Genomic DNA, 20,938 nt, shown 5'->3' with positions numbered 1-20,938 from the left:
GGGAGTTCATGCTCAGAAACATTTTTATTACAGAATCTAGAGAAAATGGCTAGTTCAGTTGCTATATTGAATAGTTATTTCATTGTCACATTATCATATATTATCCTGACAATAAGCTGCATGCTTAAAATAAGTAAGTATTTGATGTGGCCAGAAAGTGACTGCTGCATTTTGATTCCACTGTAAGAACTGCAAAGACCTTGGAGGTACACCAATAATGTCCAGAAAAATAGCGTATTTTCCTCATGGGTTATGCACTTAAAAAATGCTTTAATTTGTCAAAGATTTGTCACTAAGACTAAAGTTAGGTTATTGTCTTTGCTATGTGGCATGTAGGAGATAGAAGAGCCAACTCTTTATGGGGTTCTCCTGTATGTTCATTTCCTTCAAAAGATATCAGAGCACCTTACACATTGCAGTGACCCATTATTTTCAGCATGTTATTCATGAGAAACTGAGGCAGAAAGAAGGCAGGCTACCTTACAGATGTTGCATGGAAAATCAAAGGGTGACCTGAAGCATCTCCTGGAGTTCACACACAAAACCTCAGCACAAAAAAACAACTAGAGTCTTTGGTTAGTCTGAAAATTCCCTAATAGGGGGATTACTGTGTCAGAGGTTGTTTATGGTTTGATTACTGAGCGCCAGCTAAGCCTGTTCAATTGTTAAAATAATGGCTTTTTCCTTTTTCCTTCATTAGGACTTTTCCTTTAAGGTCAGGACAGAAACATTATCTGTATTGTTTACTCATGTCAGTCTCACAGTCATGACAGGTTTACATTGCAGCACACTCTCATCCAAGAAAACTATGGGAATGCTTGATTCTGGAATCAAACAGAAATAGTGCAGGGAGTGGGGACAACCACTGGGACACAACAACGGCCTCTCACACTCTTCCAACAATTTGGCTCTCCTAAAATAGCAGACAGGAATAAATTATGGAGATATGTTGTATTTCAGTGCCTGATTTTAGGAAACCTTTTTGCTGAGTGTAGTATTGGATGGGACTAACTTAGAGCTGTAATAATTCTGGGAGGATAAGTTTGAATGATCCACTCTGGGGATCTGTGTATAATGCAGTAGGAATAGCCACTTTGCCTCATTACATAGTAAATGGAAGTAGGACCCCCTTAAGAATGTACCAGCATCTTAGTTTTGGCGTAACTTACAGGATAATGAGTGTTTGTTTTTACTCTCTAAATATTAGATTCAATTAAGTTACACAAGGAAAAGATTGATTCACAGTGTTACACAAGCAGTACTAAGACTAAAAATGTACTCTTTGCATTACACAAATGTTACAGCAGTTGCTAAACTGTACTTCTTTTGGGGTAGCGTTTTCAGATCTTATGGTGCCTAAAGGTGAGAGGATTCCATCTCTCTTTGAGAAGACCATTTCTGAGGTACTTCTGGGATACCTGATCTTATCTCAACAAGTAATCACGTAACTGATTAACAGATTCAGTAAGATTCAGAGCATTTCTTCTCAAGTTGTCCTCAGAGTGAGGACAGGCATTTCTTTTCAGACCTGAGAAAGCATTTTGCACCTGTGTCAGTTGGCCTGGTTAAAGATAAATCCTTCCCTAGCAAATTTTCTTTGCTAATTCTAAATAAGGCAGTTCATGACTATAAGACCACACACAGCAACTGTTTTCAGACAGAGAAATCCCAAAGAAACGTACTCATTTGATAAATGGGGGGAAAGGTAAGGCTCAAACGAAGTATAAACAAACCTTTAAAAGGAAGTGGAAATGGAGAACAAATTCTTATTTTCAAGGCTCAGGCATTACTGAGCAGCGAAATGGCCATTGTGGCATGCAGGGTACCTTCTCTACATACTCTTTACTGTCATCTCTGTGTGGTGACTGCACATCTGAAAGCAAATGCAGGGTTAAGAGCAGACACAAAAGTGGAATAAGCAAAGGCAGCCATAACAGCATCTGCTCTGCACGTCAGCAGCATAAATTAATGGCCAGCTTTGCAGGAATGCAGGCCTGAAGAGAACACCCTGGACTTCAAGCTAGCCCTCTCCAGCAACGAGTCAAATAGCCAAACTCAACCTCAAAAGCATTTTTAATTCCCTTGACCCCACTCTCACTAGGAGGCAATCCCAGGTCCTGCATGCCATGGAGGGTGGGAATTCCTCTCTTACTCCTGTCCTGGAAGTGTCAGGGTGCTTTTGCAAATGTGAGGGCGAGGACCTGGATGCCTTGGCTCCAGGTGCAGCAGCCCTTGGTGCCCTCCACTTGTGCTGGTTGGACCTGGTGCCTGAGGCCAGCTTGCCCTACCCTGTGGGGCACCTCCACTCTCCACATGCCCCTTCTGCAGCAGCAGCCATGGTCTGGTTTGCTCAGAGACCTCAGGATGCCCAGCAGCAGGAGGCAGAGCCCATGCCGTAGGAAGCCTTTGCTTTCAGAAATCCTCATAAGGTAGTCATGCTTTAAAATGGGATAGCAATACAGAAGTGGAGTGTTTATATAAAACACTAACAGGGCAGCTGTTGCTAGTAGCAACAATATGGCAATCACCAACTAATATGGAGATGTTTGTTTCGAATTTATCATCTTGATTTTGAAGAGTGGCCAGAACATCATAGAAGAACATTTTATTTTGCTGTGTGTGGATGTGCATGCACAAGGACAGCACATGACAGTAAATAACCCTCCTGAAGTATGGGGTCAGATGTGTTCAGGGGAGTTTAACTGTGGTCGGCAGAATTGTGCCTAGAAAGATTTGCTTTGGCTGACACTGCTTTTGCCTGGAAGTTGGAATCTAGGTGTGTGATCATAAAAGTTCCTATTCTTGTTAATTTAGTGGTGATGAGGACTTGGTTACCGGCAGTTGTAATTCTTACTCAGGAAGCAGGTACAACAGAGGAATGACAAATCACAAGGGCAACACTATGATGAAGAGCTCAGGGATGTTCCCATCATACTGCTGGGGCTTCAAGGAAGCCAACTAGAGACAAATTATGGGGAAAATCTGACTACTTCTGGTTGCTCCACCTGGGTACTTAGCTGGGTACTCCAGCTATGTTCATTGCCATGTGCACTTGCATCTCCTGCTCTACCAGGGGAGTGGTAAGGTCTTGCCACTCCTGAACCTGGCTTTCTTTTCTAGTTCTTCTATAAATGGGACCCACATACACAATGAAAACCAAAATTACACTTGGACCAAACTTTCTTGGTCTTATTTCAGACTGGCTCCTAGGGCAGTCTGTAGATCATATTTTGTGTGAAAGTGAGATGACTTACACCTGAAAATCACATGCAAGCTAGAATTCAATGTGAAAACCAGGTTATCTCTGGTTTCCCCTCATTGTCATTTTGAGATCTGGGATCATTTTTATGCTGAAATTCAAAGCCAAAGAAAAGGTGCAGAAAGAGGAGAAATAAAAGCCTACATTACAAATAAAAAATCCAAAAGAAAATATTTGTATTAATCCTGAAAAGCAAAATCAAGACTCACACCTCTCTGTATGCTGTAAGAAGCATAATCTGTTCCTGAGAGCATATGAACTTGGCAGAAAAGTCCTATCTCAGTTTCTGATTTATGAATGAATGACATAAAGAAGCAAAATAAGTCAGAAATGTGCTGTAATAACAAGAAAAGTGACCATCTCACTTTTCAGTATATTTGAGTACTTTCAACCAGAAATCTTGAAAATAATAGATATCAGACTGAATTATACATATTCTCTATTACCATTTTGTAAGCAAGCAAAGGTTTAGATCTGCATTGCTCAATCAGAAATGATGGGCAGCTTCAGTTCCCCAATGCCACTATGCTGGCCACCTCAAGGAGCCCAAGGAATGAGTAATTTCCAGGTGCCAAGAGATACAACAGCAAGCTGAATTCAGACACAGCTGAACAGCAACACAGACCCTTTGGAAAAATGGCCCATATGCACCTTTTCTCCACAGCGAGAAAACCCTACCGGAACCAGTCACCTGAAGATGAGGAAAAACAAATAGAGGCAAAAGAGTGTCCTGGGAAAGGCCCAGAATGCACCTTGGGCTGTATTTTTGGTGTTATTGTTTATTTTTAGCTTTCTCTTATGCAGTAGTAACACAGTATGTATAAGGCTGGTGCAATCTAACCCACACTACAATCTAACCTTGATATCTAATTCAGGATAGAAATCAGCTGAACAGAGATGGAAAAAACTGACAGTGAGTTTCACTTTCCAAAGGTAGGGTTAGTATTATCCCAGGTTCCTCCTGACTCCTGCAGGAGTTCAGCACCAGCTGGGTTGATGGATCTCATTCTGAACTGTTACAGGTAGGAGGTAAGGACTGGTCTGATCAAAGCTCTCTCTGTCCTCTTCTCTGTGATCAAACCCTGAACTGTGCCTGTGCAATCCACAACACACTCTGGAGAGTAAGTGGTAGGAAATCAGAGCTGCTTTCAGAAGGCATGTATAAATGTGACCTGTTCCCAGGAACCTACTTGCCACCCTGTTCTTTGAGTCCATGGGCAGACTGTACAGAGCTTTCCTTTCTGAAAAAACAGCTAACCCAACAACCTCTGACTTTGGCATAACTGCTTTCCTTATTTTGGTAAATGTTCCTATTGTTCCCTGGGGAGATTGCAGCTGTGGCAATGAAGACAAAACTGGAATACAATCCCGTTTTGCACGCAGAGAGGCACTGCTGAAGGCTCTTTCTGCTCTATATGGACTTGAAAGAGTCACTGCTCTGATGTACCCTTCTCACAGCTACACTCCTGCTGCCTCCTTGTAGGTATGACAGTAGAGTGAAGGCAGGTTTCAGGATTCATTCACACACTACTGTTTTTCTAAAAGCTACCATGTCAAACGTTTGCAAAAGTAATATAAATAAACAAAAGCGAGCTGTAGCTGGGGTTTTCCATTTGTGGTTTGATAAGGAGGGAAGAAAACAGTCACTCTCCAGTCAGAGCAGATTTATTCTTTTCTTCTTTTGTTTGCTGTCAGCTCCTGATTCCTTTCTCATGCCAAGTGAGGCTGCTCTTCACTGAGCTACAGTGTAAGAGGAGAAAATGCCTATCTTGACTAGAACTCACACAAAGGGGAAAATCACCATTTGGTCTGTGTTGGCACTAAGTGCTATATAAGCCCTCTCTCTGAAAACTGGTTGGGCAAAGTGCTTGGGAGTGGAGCATAAAATCAACCATGGCCTGGGAGGGGAAAGGGGCTGCCTGGGACCAGGGGGAAGCAGAGACATCAAACTGATGTCCTGGCTTCTATAAGGAAAATCGTTCACATCTCAAGGAATAAATCTAGTCCTGAGAGATCTGAATCTACCCAGGGTTGGCTGCTTTGCAGGACCTCCCTGTTCCTGCTTTCCCTCCAGTGAATGTAAAGCACTTCAGCAGAACTGAGGGATGCAGCCTGATGTACAGGACGGAGAAGAGCTTCTGAACAGGCTAGTCCTACAAAACCCTTGCAGGTCCACCCCCTCTGCCACACCCTGATCTTTGTGTAAACATCCCGTGCCTTCGAAGGAGAGTGCATTCACTTAGACTGCCATGGATTGAAAGTAATGCATGACCTGCAAACAGCTCCAGGTGTGCCCAGGCCACCTGCCACCTATTCTGCTCGCCCCAGGGCAGTGGCTGTGCAACAACAAAAATATTGCTCTGATGCATCGTGGTGTAAGATTTGTACCAAGCTGAGGGAGGAACAGACTGCAGCAAAGATTTCAAGTCTGCAAAGCAGAATTGGGTGGTAGAGATCTTCAAGGACAGCTGTTCATATAAGGGAATTTCATTTGTAAACACCCCATAGGACAGGCCTTTAATATTCATTGTGGAGATTGGCTTTTTGTGCTACATCTGTGTTACCCTTGCCACACTGATGGAGGAAGCTGTGAAGCTCTTCTGGCTGGTAGGTATGAGGGCAGCTCTTCTGACCCAGGGACCCTGCACACAGCCTTGTGGTGCTCGGCAGGATCCAGGACATACTTACTGCTTTTCACAAAACCAGCCGAGATTCCCTCTGTGTTGCCATACAATTACTTTGCCAAACCATAGCTTTTTAGGATGCCTGATATTCAGATGGTACATGCTTGTTTGTAAAAAAATAAGCTGCTTTAAAGTAATTTTGGCACAAATTAAGTTTTTGTGATATGTACCATAAAAGAGCTATTAAATAAATAATGCTATCAGGAGGGTAAAAAAAATCACATTGTTTTCCATATGGGTGGGCCTATACCCACACTTCCACATACCATGGCCATTATAGCCCGACAGCTACTAATGGATGAGAACTAATTGGGCAGAGATACACCAGTGTGTGCTAACGGACACTCTGGTGATGTGCTATCAATGCACCACCCACTACTGTATCTTCTCCTGGGAAACTCAAAGCATTATGCCCTGTGTACAGCTGTGCCCTGAATGTAATTTAAGCTTCTGATCTGGCTAATCACCACCCATTAAACTCACGTTTTCTTCACAAGTCACACATTTTGCAGATCAAACCCAGAGTCTAAATTGTGCAACAGACTGAGCTCAGAAATACATCTGTGTACAGTGCTGGAAGTGAGGGTAAGGCAGAAGTGAATTGCATAGGTCCCCAAAGCCTCTGAGGTGCTTAACAGACAAGTGTTTGGATATACATTTAACAGATGTAGTGAAAAATAGATGCTCCTTGCCCCAAGAATCCTGCCGGGAATATCAGCAGCAGTGCTGCAGCTGCTAAGGAGCCTCAGATGAAATTCTCAAGAGAAGTGATGCAGGATGACAATATTTCTGCAAGTACATGCATCAGACCATGGAACTTAGTAGGAAAATGACAGTTGTCATGGGACAGATAACTAAGAAAAAAATCAGTTACAGCAGTGAATAAAAGATCAGTGGTAAATGCACAGGGCTGCAGAGTAATTGGTTGAGAGTCCTCTAAGTTTCAACCTTAAACCAGTGTCTCTATAGGAGCATGGAAATGATGGGCCTCAGGAGAGCTTGAAAGGTCATCTACAGCAAGTTTTCCACCCCCTAAAAAAGCAGGGTGGCTCTCCTTTTGCCCTTCTGGACACTTGTCTATCTAGCCAAAGTGAATTTTGCACTTTGAATTTCTGCCAGAGTCAAGCTGGGATCACCCTTCTCTTTTGCATGAAACAGGGTCAGTACTACACAGGCCAGGTATGATGTGGTTAAGCAAAGAATGGCTTTCAGGGTGAATTCAGCAGTGGATGTAGCCATTACGTGCATCTGCAAAGAGCTGTGCTAAGACACAGCCCCACCTTCTGCACATGTGAAATGGAGCATTCATGGGGGAAGCAGCAGCAAAACTAAGTTTTACAAGTGTGCTTTACACCTAAATCCACTGCTGAAGAATTTCCAACCCTTTGACTATCAGCCTTAACTCCTCTCTTTCACAAGATCAAAGAAATGCCACCCAGAAGAGGGTTGTAATTTGCCTTGGTCAATAAATCAATAAAACTAATACCATGCATTTAAGATCAAACGTTGATGAATTTTCATAATGGCCAGGTAGAGTAAATACTGTATTCCTGATGTGCCCAGGTTGGGTACAGTTAGCAACAGATCCTGAAAAAGTACAGGAAGAGGAGATTTTTCCTGGACTTTTTATCTCTTCAGTTGAATTAAACTTTAATACATGGGCATATATGTCTTATTAAGACATATTTTAACCAAGACTTTTTATTACATATTGTCATATTTTAGTAAATTATTACATAATACTACTTCCTCTGTAGAATTCCAGTGCTTAGAGTCTCAAGAACTACTTAGTACTGTCAAAGTGTCTACATCTGTTTGCAGACAGTAAACTGTTGCCATTAGCTTTTAGAAAAATATACAAAAACATTTATCTGAATCTTGTCTATTTCACTGCCCCATAGTTTTAACTGTCCTTAGTGTAACTTGATTTGGTGCTGTATCTTTAAACTGCCAAACCTAATGTCTCTGAGCAGTCAAAGGACAGGCTGCCCTTTAACAGTAAGGAAAAGGTGCCCACACTGCAACCCCCTCTACACATCCCACCTCTCGCTGGTGATGTGAGTTGGAACCTTTACCTGGTGAGTGTCTCATCTTTTCCGCCCATAGCAGCGACCAGAACTTTTTTCTAAGGGGAAAAAAAATAGCTCCTCTAAAAGGAAAGAGGAAGCCAGAAACTTTGTAGTGTCTCTGTCCTGCCCCATGATGATGCTTCCTGTCTGTGAATTTCCACCTGCCCCTTCTGCATATATAAGGCAGCACACGTGGTATAGACTGTTTAGTCGCCTGCCTCTGTCCAAAGGATTAGTAGCAGTGGGAAGTGATGCTGTTTCTCCTTTTCTCTGCAGTTCACGGGAGGTGAAGGAGCTCTGGCTGCACTCACTCCTTGGGTAAGTACTGACTCAGATAAAACCTGTGACATTGGGGTTAAAGTCAGTAGAGGGGCTTCAGATGTAGCTGTACAGAGATGTACAAAAATATAGATGGGGGAGAGGTGTGCCCACTGCCAAGCGTAGCTCATGGGCAGAGCTGACAGAGTCTATTAGTCTCATGTTTGCGGATTAATGACCATATGTAGCTGTCACCACTTGCTCATTTTTTGCATGGATTGAACATGGAAAGCTGCTTTTATTTTGTTTAATCAAGAGGCAGCTCCGGCAGCAGGGCTGAGTGCCCTTCCAGAGATGGGCTTTATGTTTTACTTTTGTGGGAGATCTTGCTGCTTCAGCATCATACATGCTAGACTTGCTTGCTGGGGAAAAAGACAAAAAGGGTGCAGTTTTACAAAGCTCTTTCTTTGTCCATTCCCGGTTCAATAAACAGGCAAACAAAAGGACTTAAGGAAACCAGAGTGTCCAGAGCTCCCCCGATCAAACTCCTAATGAAAGTATTAAGCAGCTGTAATTCTGTGAGTATCTTAGTTGTTTCAGCTCTGTCAACAGAGTGATTTTGAAAAGTTCTGATTTCTAAACCATTGCATTCAGTTACTCACTGTGTCTTTGTTTTCTTGCCTAGTCAAAGACACTAAATGCTGGGAACATGGAGAGTCTGATTGAGTGCCAGTCAGAGGTAAGCAGCCTATACATTTTCCTGGATCTTTCTTGGGTGCTTGTGTGAGATAACAAAGTAGGGGAGGCACCACTAGAAGCTGCTGGCTGCCTACCCTCACCCTGGCTGCCTACCCTCACCCTGGCTGCCTACCCTCACCCATGCGCGGGCAGAGCTCTTCAAAGGCAGTTCTGTGCAGCACTGAGCAGGAGCTGGGCATTGCTTGGGACAATCAGTGCATTCCCTTTGCTCCCGAGAAGCTTTGCTCAGGAATCTTGCAGTCTTCAAAGCCAACAAGGCTCCTTGGAGGAGTTTGGGAGGAAATTTCCAGTGCCGGGGAGAACACAGAAGGGCAGGCTGTGTCCAGCTATGGCGTCTCTGGATCAAACTAGCAGCCTGGAAAAAGCACAGGGTTGTGACCCACCAGGCATCACTTGGGTGGCTGCTGCAAGATTTACGACAGACCCATCTCTTGGGCAGTAAGGCCCTGTGAATCCCTGACTGAAGCACCTCTTCAGCAGGTGTTGGGCATGCTCTGGTTATTCCCCAGAGCCTCCCACAGATGTATGAGGAGCTGCAGCAACTTGTTGGTGCCCATTGCTACTGGTGGCAGCTCTGGAACACTAACATGCTTTTTGCAGGCTGATGCCAAGAAATGTCCCCTGTTCACCCCAGCAGATGCTGAAGATAGACTGTGCCTCTCAACTGGTGAGTTTTAAAAACAAACTGAAAAACTGCCTTCTTAGATAATGCTTATAAGCTGGCACTTGTGCAAAATCACCTGAAACTGCCCGCTTCCCCTCCCTGGGAGCAATCCACAGCCCACATTCAGGAGAGGCCTTGAGCCCTGGAGTGCCACTCACTTGCAGACTACTTCTTTGCCTTATGCTCAGTGGCAGAGGTGATAGTGCTGAGTGCCAGAGGTCTTGTATCCCTGCCCCCTGGTCCTTAGAGCTGTTTCATTGTGTTCCCTGGCAGCAGCGGGAATGAAATGTATTTCTTTCTCACTCGAGCATCCCCACCGAGGTGTGGCACTGCGAGTGAGTACTGAATGCTGCTACCAGCTGTTGCTCACCAGAGCAAATAAACCCTCTTGGCAACAGCAATAGCACTTGTTTTTTCTCACAATGCAAAACCTCAGCACCCATAAACAACCCAGAGGAGACCATTAGCAGGGCAGGGTTAGATTTAGAGTAGACCATCTTATCAGATCAACTTTCAGGAGTATCAGAAGCAAACATTTTATATGACACTATAATGTTAGGTGAGTTTCTCATAGCTTTTGACCCCTCCCTTCCCAGCTTGTGCTAAGTCACAAAGACAGGTCCTGAGAACTTCTCATCTATGGGAGAAACTTCATTTTTGAGTAGAAGGCACATAACTGGAAATTTGCACAAGGCAAATCTTTTAGAAAGCTCCCCTTCAATAGGATCCTTCTCTCACTGTTTCTGAAAGGGAAAAAAAAGGCACACCCCGCCCCAACACAACCTTCATCTCTAAATTCCTAGCATGCACTCCTCTTTATGAAGCAGATGCAAAGCCCATGCCAAAAGATTTCTGACCCCAAAGACAGTGAGGCACTACTGTGATATTCCCATACTCTGGAGCAAGTATCAGCTTCCACTGGCAGGCTGGCAGGGGGCAAGCACTAGCTCTAGAAGGACACTGTCATTAGACCTGGTCCCAAAGCCACTGGCAGAGCTGGAGCCATGAGTTTTCATTTCAGGGTGTAAAAGAGGCCAAAAAGCAGGAGCCCCTGCTTCCACTCTTACACTAAGGCTGAGGCACAGTCAGACCGTGTAGTGAAAATTGTTGTCATTGCCAGCTGCCCAAGTGGCATACCTGCCTCAGAGTTATCTCAGAAGCCACTTCAATATCAAAAATCTCTATAAATGTTATTTCTGTGCCTTGTATGTCCCCATTCTCTAAGAAGAAACATTGACTAGAATGTAAAAAACACCCAACCCAAAACAGGAAAGGTGGTGGCCTTAGAGGATGGTCACAGTTTTACAGTTTAGGCAGTTGTTTCCCTAGTAACCACTTAGTTGTCTTTCAGTTTCTCCTTGTTTAGTTTGAGTTGTTTCAACATACATTGCACTGCACACAGATGAAAGACCACAAAGTGCTCTGTTAGGGCTTGGGGTTTTTAAATCCATTTCTTGCCTCCTTTTGCTTGCAGCAGATGGAACAAAGAAAAGAAAGAAGGTGATATCACAGTCATTTACTCTGAGACGAAGCTTTACCAGTGGAAATTCCCCAGAGCAGCTAGACTTGGGTGCTAAAATCACTCTGTTTGGCCAGCCTCTGGCAATTATCTGTGGAGAAGAGGACACACTGCCCCAGCCAGTCCAGGTAAGTAAGCGTGGGGTACAGTTATCATACCTCTGACTTCAGTATGAGGCACAATACCCAGTACTTGTGCTGCAGCACCCAAGAAATGAGTGATTTTGGTGTTTCCCTTCCACACACACTCCTGATAAGCTCAAGGCCCATCCCATATGCACAAAAGGTCAGCTCTCTGGAGTTTTTGAACCCACTCAGCTTTCACTGAAAGTAACTTGGAGACAAATCAGGACCAGGAATAGGAGATGAAGATCTGCTTCTTAGTATGAACAACTGTGATTCTACAGCGGTAATTAAAATAAATATTTTGACAGCATAAACTTACAAAAATGTTCCTGTAACAGTTCTCCCATTTAACTGGCTTTTACAGTAGACAAGCACTGATCTCTCGTAAGCAATATTTACCTGGCTGATGAGGGAAGGGATTTGAACTAAGCCATCCCTTGTTTCCCTCTGGAAGGAAATAAAGATAGCTCCACTGAAGTTAGTAGAATTCACCAATTCAAAAAGAGGATGAACTGGGGAAAATCAGGCTATTGCCCATGTAATCTACTTGAAGCAAGAACTAGAAATAGAACTAATCAGAGCACAGGGTACTTCCAGACAATTTTTCAACTGTTTCTAAATAAATGTTCTGCTGAAGGACCTTCCTTCACCCAAGTAACTGTTCTCTCATTTCTGTCTTAATTTTTTCCTGAAGGATCTCCTAGCTGTATTGTATATGAAAGGACCTTCCACTGAAGGGATATTCAGAAAAGCTGCCAATGAGAAAGCACGAAAAGAGTTGAAGGAGGATCTAAATAAAGGCGAGAATGTGGATTTGAGAAGCAAATCCGTGCACCTGCTGGCAGTGGTTTTGAAGGTGAGCAACTCCAAGCTACACTGGTGGGAGGACATTGCTGATCTGCACAGGCCCACTCCAGTATTCAGAGCTGACTTAGGTGGGACTCCAAACTAAAGCCAGAACAAAGCCAAACTAAATGTTTCAGGCTTAGGAAAGTCTGACATTTTCTTTTTCCACCTGATGTTCAGTCTCAGTTGTTGTGCTTCTGATTTCCTATATGCCCAGAGGAAACTCACGTGTCCTTCTCCTCAATATCATCCCAGGGAGGAATAGTGAGATCTATGGGTGAACAGAAAGCAGCTGAAAGCTGGTTCATGTTACTACCCCAGTGCAAGTACACTTGTGCACTGCACTGCTCTGTCAGTGCTGATGGTCAGGTAGCTCAAGTCAACCTGCCTCTCAGAGAGCCTGTGACAGTAATGCTCCCTCTGTCCTTAGGGGTAGTGTCAAAGCTTCATCTGTATCTCTTGGCCTTGCAGGACTTTCTCCGAAATATTCCCTCCAAACTCCTGTCAGCTGACCTCTATGAGAAGTGGATGCAAGCTTTGGAGAAGCCAAGCAAGCAGGAAAAAATTGAAGAATTGAAACAGTAAGTTTTTCAACCAGGAAGTTTTGCAACCAGCCCCAGTGCGATGGAGTTGCTGGTAGAGGCCAACGATGTCTTTCGAAACTGAGTCTCATTTAAATGATGGTCATTTACACAAGCTTGCTATTGCTTCATGGGGTTTGGTTTGGAGAGCTCCAGCAGCAGCACTTCCTGAGCTTTTTTGAGATTGCTCTATGAAACAAGTAGTATAGGAAGAGGGAAGAGGCTGCAGTGTCTCAGCTAACATAGTCACAGTGCTGTGAGACAGCCACTGACATGAAGCCTTCACATCTTCTGGCAGTGAGGTCTACTCAGGGACATGGGCTGCTGCAATGCTGCCCTTCAGTCAATAGCATGTAATTAAAAATTTTGTAATTAACCACATGCTCAGCTGAGGTTGGGGATTTCTGAATTATACTTCTCCTAAGCAGTGAAAAAAGCACACACATGACTCTTTCTGAAGGAGGGTTATCTGTCTAAATTTAATTGAGATGTGTTCAAATAAAAAGGTAGAAGCCACTGCACCATCAATTAACATCACATTTTGTTTCTGTTCATGCAGGGTGGCTGAAAAACTGCCTAAACCAAACCTCGTCTTGCTCAAGCACTTGCTCTCTCTGCTCCACCACATCAGCCAAAATGCTGAGACCAACAGGATGGACTCCAGCAACCTGGCCATCTGTGTTGGCCCAAATATGCTGAGCCCAGAGATGGATAACACATTCCCACTGGAAGTGCAGAAGGAGATGAATGACAAGGTACGTTGACCTCACCAAGCAGCCGCTGCCTTTGGGGCAGCTCAGAGCCATCCATGGGGATCTCACTGCCAATGCAGGAGCTGAACAGGACAGCTCGCCCTGGATATCAAGGGTGCCTCTCAGCTCTGGTGCCCCTCAGCCTGCAATGTGATGGCCAGGCTGCCCCTCATCTCTCCTCCTCTGAGCAAAAGCAGCAGCTGCCCCACAGCCCACTAAGTCACAGCACAGCTCCTGGACACTTTGCATGTAGAGGGCAAGGGGCACACAGTGGGCATTGGCACCTGTTGGCCCCCTGGGCAGTGAGGCCAAAGCTGTGACTGATGGCATTTTTTCTGTATCAGGACAGATCCATTCATCTGCAGCACCAGGCAGGAAAGACTATTCAATATGTGGTCTTCCCTTTTGACTGCAATGACGTGTTTTCCATGTGCAGGTGACAGTGTTGGTGGAGTTCCTCATAAACAACTGCTCAGAAATATTTGAGGAGGGCATTGCTTTCCCTGTCTGTGCCTTGGCTGAGGTGTCACCGGGGCACACAGACAGCTCCACAGGTATGAGGATGAACTGGGGATGTCAGACTAATTCTTTAATTTGATATGTGAATAAATATGTGGAAACAGAGAGACTTGTAGGGGGTTCAAGACTGTTGCAGTGCTCTTCTGTGTGAATTCTTTCTATATAGTTCTCTTTCATCCTCAGCTGGTCAGTGAAAACTAATGCCTGGTTTCTCCCCACAGAACAACTCTGTGCTGCTCATCAGAATGACTCTGCCTATGACAGCCCAGATCCCGAAGCTGAAGGCAACTCCTGTACCTCTGAGCAGCCCAAAGGGAGGAACACTAGTGTGAGCGGAAGACATCCAACACGCATCTCTGCTGCTTTGCTGACTAATTTCAGACATGACATCAGCGTGATGGACAGGAGGTACTCAGAGTCCGACCTGTCCTTCCATAACCGGCTTGATGGCACGATAAGGAAACAGAAGCTCAACAAAAGTGAGGACAATTTTCCAGTTCAGCAGAAACAGCAGGGGTTGGAGGCACTGGAGAAACGACTTGCAGCCTTACCTTCACAGTTATCAATGGACTCTCTACCCAAAACATCCTCCAGTTGTTCCCTGGAGAGCTCTGATGGCTCAGTTTTCACCAGCTCCCCAGTAGTTTCACCCTCTAGTCCCAAGAAAACCTTTTTGAATAGGCCCCAGTCCTTTTCCACCAAGGCCACTGAAGACTGCAGTACACCTGTCAGAGAGATCAAAAAACATTCCATGTCATTCTCTTTTGCAAACCGCAGGAAAACACTAATAAAAACCCAGAGCTGGGGACCTGGAAAAAACTTTTTTTTCCAGAGAGACAGTTTCACAAAGAAAGAAGATCAGTTCTCCTGCAGAATTGTCCAGGAGAACAGTCCTAATGATGACAAACCATTGCCTGTAGAATATTGGCAAAGGCCCCGTTTCAGGTCAGTTGATGAAGTGTTCAGAGAGGTAGACCAGAGAAATCCAGGAAGACCACCATCTTATGAAGAGGCTGTTAAAAACTGCCTGACCACTAAAGTTGCCTCCCACAATCTCACGGTTCAAACTATGAGGTTAGCAGTGTCAAACCAGGATGCTCTGCTGCCTCATCCATCCAGGAGCAATGCACAGGACACAGCATATACAGCTCTAAGGGATCTACCCCGTGCCAGAGTTTCTGCAATGAAGGATTCTGATGTGGAAACCGAAACCTTCAGTGTCACTGTGGGAGTAAACTCTCGTGTGAGCTTACCCGTGACCCCAGGAGTGTACCGACTTAGAGCCATGTCTGAATCCTGCCAAAAGAACAAACTTGAGTATGTGGCTCAGAGGTGCAGCCAGCCAGTTTTTGAGGTAGACCAGATCCAGTATGCTAAGGAATCCTATGTGTAAAAAGCCTGTCCTTCCTGTTCACACTGTACAAAGTAAATACTGTAAAAGTAGATATCTTGCTCATCCTTTGTGAGATTTTACTTTCAAGATACCAAGAATAAGCTATCTCTGCATGAACTTTTTTTCCCTGAAATGTCTGTCAGCTTGACGTGTGGCATTCATTCACCCCAAGAGGTGGTGGTGGTGAAGACCTGTATATCATTATGTAAAAATGTAAACAAGTATGTTGTACATAATGAGTTGTGTGGGAAGACTAGTCACTAGATGATAAACCATATTGTATTTGTATCCCTGCACTGACAATTAAAAACCTGTCCCACCTTCTTTTTGTTTTCTGTAAGGTCACAAACACCATTTGTTATGTGTGTGCCAGGCTGATGTTTTGCTGATGTTTTGCTGATTTTCTGCATTAAGAAGTGGGCTGACAGTTACCCACAAGGGGAAGACCTGTTCTGTCTTTAAGGCCACTTCAGTACTCTTCCTTAAACCCCTGTACCTGCTGCCATTCCATCTCCAGGTTTGCTTTTAAGAAGCAGACAAAAGAAAACCCCCCAAAACACAAAAGTCCTGTAAGGAAACATTCTGGATTCTAGCTTTAAACAATTCAACCTCATGAAAGAAAGAAAGAAAGAAAGAAAGAAAGAAAGAAAGAAAGAAAGAAAGAAAGAAAGAAAGAAAGAAAGAAAGAAAGAAAGAAAGAAAGAAAGAAAGAAAGAAAGAAAGAAAGAAAGAAAGAAAGAAAGAAAGAAAGAAAGAAAGAAAGAAAGAAAGAAAGAAAGAAAGAAAGAAAGACCTCAAAATACTAGGTGTTGTCCTTATATCCTTGTAAATATAACTGGAAGTGCAATGTGTTTTTATGGCTCAGCATAGCCTTGAATAAGGAAGCAGGGAGACTTTTTTGTTCTGTGTGACTTCACTACAATAAAACATTTTTTTGCATGAATGCTAGACTGTCCATTTTCTGTTTTTAAAACATCTAAGCTGTATATGTACTGTAGCTACTTTTATACTATTCTACAGGTACTGCAGGTCTGCTTCAATGGCATGGCACAGCTAAGTAGCTGGAAGCAAAGTAAATGACTAGCAGTGTCATTCCTATTGCAAGAGGCTGTTGGCTACATTTTGGGAACAAATCCTTCTCAATCAGGAAAACAAGTTATACTGCCATGTAACAGCAGTTTTCAGTGAGGTGGAAAAGAAGCCACAAAGAGGTGATGCTGTTCCAAAAGTGGAGACAATTGCAAAAATTTCCCAGGAATGTTTTCCAAATGTGAGTGTTCACAGGACACAGAGAGAAGGGAAGGAGAGTGCCTGACCTCAGAGGAAAAGTGATATGAGAAGGACCATACAGGTAGGCTGCAACCAGAGAAAATGCCACTTCTCTGAGTCGCCATAAACAGTGGCACTCTGGTTCCAAGCAAGCTGAGTGAGAGGGCTCAGCTGCAAGCTGCAATGGCTTTTACCATTTTCTGGAACCTGCAGCTCCTGGATCACAGAATGACAGAATAGGTGAGGCTTGAGGTCCTCCTGTCCAACCCTCCTGCTCAGGCAGGGTCAGCTAGAACAAGTTGCCATGTCCAGATGTATTTTTAATATTTCCACAGATGGAAGCTCTGCAATGTGTCAGGGCAAGCTATTCCTGTGTTTGACCACCCTCACAGTGAAAAAGTGCATCTTTGCATTCAGATAGAATTCCATGTATTTTTATTTTTGCCCTTTACCTTTTGCCCTGTGTCAAGTGGGAATTACAGTTTTCTTTTGTAAAAAACAGAAGCATCTTGTCCTTGTGGCAGAACAACTGTGAAGAGATAATTCATGTGCAGTGGAAATGCACAGAAGCCACAGAACAGAAAACACAAACCTCAAAATATACTCAAGAAATAATACAGCTACTTCTTTGCTAAGTGATTTTTTTTTATTGACAAGACTAAGGATCTCAAGAAGATTCCTGCCCACTAACCACCAGAAAATCCAGGGTGAATAAGCATGGTCACTTCAGCAGGGACGAAGAAAGTCTGTCTTTTGGTCCAAGGTGTCCTAAGGCATATAGGAAAATCACATTCAGAAAGCTTACCTGGGTTTAAATATTCAGTATAGACGAGTCTAAATCTTCCAGCTCCTGGATAAGAGAGACCATTTGGAACCTCTTGAAGGGCATTTGAATCAGTGGAGAAAAAGGAAGAGAGAGGAGCTCTGCACATTACTAACAAACAAGGGATAAGGTGACGGATTTGTGTAAAAGAGGGGCCCAGTCCCCTTCATTCTGCTCTTGCATTTCTTCAGCCCAGGAAACACCATAATTAAACAAAATCTGAATGTAAACAGACTGCAAAAGAGATTTACCTCTTCATTGATGGGTAACTTGACTTCTTTCATCCCTTCAGACATGGCTGTTTAGTCAGCTTTATTTTCATGTCATGTTTCTTCACAGAAGTGATTTCTCTTCTACATAAGCAGGTAAGAGACTTCAAAAGGCTAGGATGACACAGAAAGTAGAGAGCTTTGCTTTAACACTTACTCATCTGCCTTTGGCTCAGAAAACAGTTTAATGATGCTACCAGTTCAACCATATTCTAAGATTCAGCCCAGCTATCTTGGACTCCAAGAGTAAGGTGCTTTAGCTGCTATATCCAAGTGAATCATCTGTTTTACCTGTCCCTTTGCCAAAGATGCTTTTGATTCCCAGGCAGAAAGATCAAACACCCATTTACAACTGGGTCAGCTAGAGATAGATTTTGGTACAAGAATTGAACAATGACAGGCTCCCATTCTCCACAGGTTATCCCATCATCAGAATTGCATCACATGCTTCACACATCCAATTTTCTAATTAAGTTTCATGAAGACACTTTAAACATACAAAACATATAAGACCAGAAGAGGGAAGAAAGCAGTATTAATTTAAAGCTGAAAATCCAAGACAATGCTTTGTAAGGCAATGCTGGAATTAAGGCTGTTGGTGCAGCTTGAATTCAGTTCCCTGTGTTTGCATCCTGCTGTTGTTTTCAATCACATGATGCACTCTGTTCTTCCCTACAGGATGTAAATGCTCTGGGTAGGAAACAAGGTTGTGCAGCAAAAGAGAAAATTTTAATTCTGGCATTCTGCTCCATCCCACCACAGACAACCCTGACTCAGACCTCTGTCTTCTCCACTCCTGACTCCTCATCTCTGCCTCATTTTCATTGCCTCCATTCCTGCCTGCATTCCTCACCTCATCCAGTTATGTCTCTTTTAACTGAACAAAACCCAGTCTATCGCTATGGACTTGCTGTCAAAGTCTCAATTTCATTTCTGTCCTCTCCATCCCTAGACTCACTTCTCTCAGTCAGCCACTTTCAGTTTTCCTCTGCCAATTCTTCCATCATTTTCACTCATATCTGCACTGGTTGTTATTGCAATAAGCCCCATCAACACTCATCTAGTCTCAGTCCTACACACATACCCTTCCCCCTCCCCCCAGCAAATGCAGAGAATCAGAATAAGAGAAGTAAAATCTCTGCAAGCTACAAGAAAACAAAATACAGAATTCTTAAAGCTTAGATATGGCCTTAATTCACAGCTGCAGCTATGGAAGGCCTCAGGATAATTCATGGACAGAGACCTTTGAATTTGTGGAATTTCAGCAAGGGGTCATCTGCACATCTCTTGTTGTATGGAAATATGGGCTGTCAGCTATGATGGAAGGAGATTTGGAGCTAGGTTAAAGTGAAATAAGTCAAAATAAGCCATTGGCCCCATGCCTCACCAAAGTAGTTCACAAGCTATGATGTAAGGGATATTTTTGGTAATATGCTCATGTTCTCTGAGAAAATGCATCGTCAATACATTGATTATTTTCTGCCTCTACAGGGAAGGTCTTGGGGAAGAAGCTTTCTCACCCGTTGGACCTCTTCTCAAAGCTGTTATCTGAAGGGCACCTATTTCTGGGAACTATGAAAACTAAAGAGATAATGAATCCTTCACACCTCAGGAAGAACAACTTCTGGTCACTTAGCAATGATGCACAAGAGAACTACTGTCATGGTCCTTTCTGTGGTAACTCCTGCAACATAGCCCAAGAAAGCCCTTCATTAAACGTAGTCACAGAACAGAACCAGTACTCTACATAAAATCTTTCTTCAGTATTTTCCTCCCATGATTGATACCTGTGTACCTCAGGCATTGCTGGTACAAACCCGTGCTAAAAGTATTTAATGAACGGGATTGCACCAACTTTATGCTAACAAGTAGATTGGAGCATAACTGCCCACACTTTGTATTTGGGATTGGTCACCCAGAACTCTGATCCTTTTGGGACTGAATCACTTTCTAGAATGTGACTGTGCTTCACAATTCTGACACTTAATATAAAGCCAAGAATTTGCTTCAGTTGGGATTTTTTTTTTCGATGGGATTGTGTCTCTTCAGCCTTTTCCTTGGAACTAGATCTCTATTTTCCTGTAGCACTAAAACCAAAATGGGATACAGCTTGGACTATGCATACTTTAATGTTTAAAAGCTAATACTAATGTTAAAAGCTAATAGTAAAATTACTGCCTCAAAACTCAGTTACATATTGTAGGGAGTTCCACACAGACAATTTTTACCATAATGTTCCCTCTTGTAATATTGCTATCAAATGTCTCCAGTTACAAGAAGAAATCCCATCTATGTTATTTTTAGTCTGGGAATAGAAGTTCTTATTTCTCTACTGCCTGTTCTGGTTTTGGTGCTGGTACATCCCAGGAGAACAGGTGGTTTGCTGCAGCACCACACCAGCACTGCTTGTTCCCAGGTTGATTATTCCTCGTTTATAAACTGTAAGTGACAATTTCAGCTTCCCATCTCACCCAGGCACGTCTGTTGACCTGAAGAACATCATTTTGTGCCATAGAAAGGCACAAAAGGCACTTGGCTTTCACAGGGATGAACTCTGAACAAACCAGAACATGCTGCTACTGTGCTCACTTGAGTCAGCGTGGCTATTGTGTTTCCAGGAGGACAATTTCTGACTACAGGAAAAGGAAACCCACCTTGGTTAAGCACTTTGGTTACATTTTTCTCTGAATTTTGTTAGCAGGCAGTCCTTATCACATGTGCCATCAGAAGAGAGTAAAAACTATAGAGGAACTTCTGAAGGCTATAAATTCAGAAGAGGGAGCAACATTTTATTAACCAAGTCTGACGATGATAGAAAGATCCACGAGAAAAGGGCAACCACTGTTGGAGAAATGATATGATCCTCATATTGTCAGATGACTGTCACATACACAACTGCCTGCAAGTCTCTGTGGATGCTAGGTGAACAATTGCTTTTTCTGCTTCTCTGTTACTCAGAAATGCTAATTATCTAATAATATTTTCTATAAATACATCACTTTTATTGTTTTAATTCAGTCTTTTCTGTTCACTGTGATAAATACATCAATTTAAATCTCACTTCTGAGTGAAGCCCAGTCCAAATTCTACATGTTCTTCTGCAAGGGGAGATGAAACCACAGATTATTTTCTGTTTCTAACCTGAGGTG

General features: G+C 43.3%; 1 protein-coding gene across 2 annotated transcripts; it reads left to right on the top strand.

Annotated features, from left to right (window-relative positions):
• Positions 1-8,197: 8,197 nt before the first annotated feature.
• Positions 8,198-16,371, top strand: TAGAP (T cell activation RhoGTPase activating protein). 2 transcript variants are annotated; one of them, XM_071549229.1, is made up of 10 exons: positions 8,198-8,330; positions 8,764-8,848; positions 8,956-9,009; positions 9,630-9,696; positions 11,171-11,340; positions 12,032-12,193; positions 12,655-12,764; positions 13,324-13,519; positions 13,953-14,070; positions 14,257-16,371. In XM_071549229.1, the coding sequence occupies exons 2-10, from the start codon at positions 8,822-8,824 to the stop codon at positions 15,426-15,428; spliced, it is 2,076 nt and encodes a 691-aa protein (XP_071405330.1). In that variant the 5' UTR covers positions 8,198-8,330; positions 8,764-8,821; the 3' UTR covers positions 15,429-16,371. The 2 variants fall into 2 exon arrangements, with proteins under 2 accessions (XP_071405330.1, XP_071405329.1); XM_071549228.1 differs by having other exon boundaries at positions 8,199-8,330; positions 11,168-11,340.
• The last annotated feature ends 4,567 nt before the right edge of the window (positions 16,372-20,938 follow it).

Source organism: Pithys albifrons, chromosome 2 (genome assembly GCF_047495875.1).
Source record: "Pithys albifrons albifrons isolate INPA30051 chromosome 2, PitAlb_v1, whole genome shotgun sequence".
NCBI lineage: Eukaryota > Metazoa > Chordata > Aves > Passeriformes > Thamnophilidae > Pithys > Pithys albifrons.
The sequence above is the reverse complement of the archived record's forward strand: the minus strand, read 5'-3'. Positions and strand labels throughout refer to the sequence as shown.

Excerpts from the sequence above, each read along its gene's own strand:
- TAGAP (XM_071549228.1), top strand. The coding sequence starts at position 8,822 with ATGAAAGTATTAAGCAGCTGTAATTCT. Across the intron at positions 8,849-8,955 it reads TATTAAGCAGCTGTAATTCT|TCAAAGACACTAAATGCTGG; the intron begins GTGAGTATCTTA and ends TTTCTTGCCTAG. Across the intron at positions 12,194-12,654 it reads TGCTGGCAGTGGTTTTGAAG|GACTTTCTCCGAAATATTCC; the intron begins GTGAGCAACTCC and ends TTGGCCTTGCAG.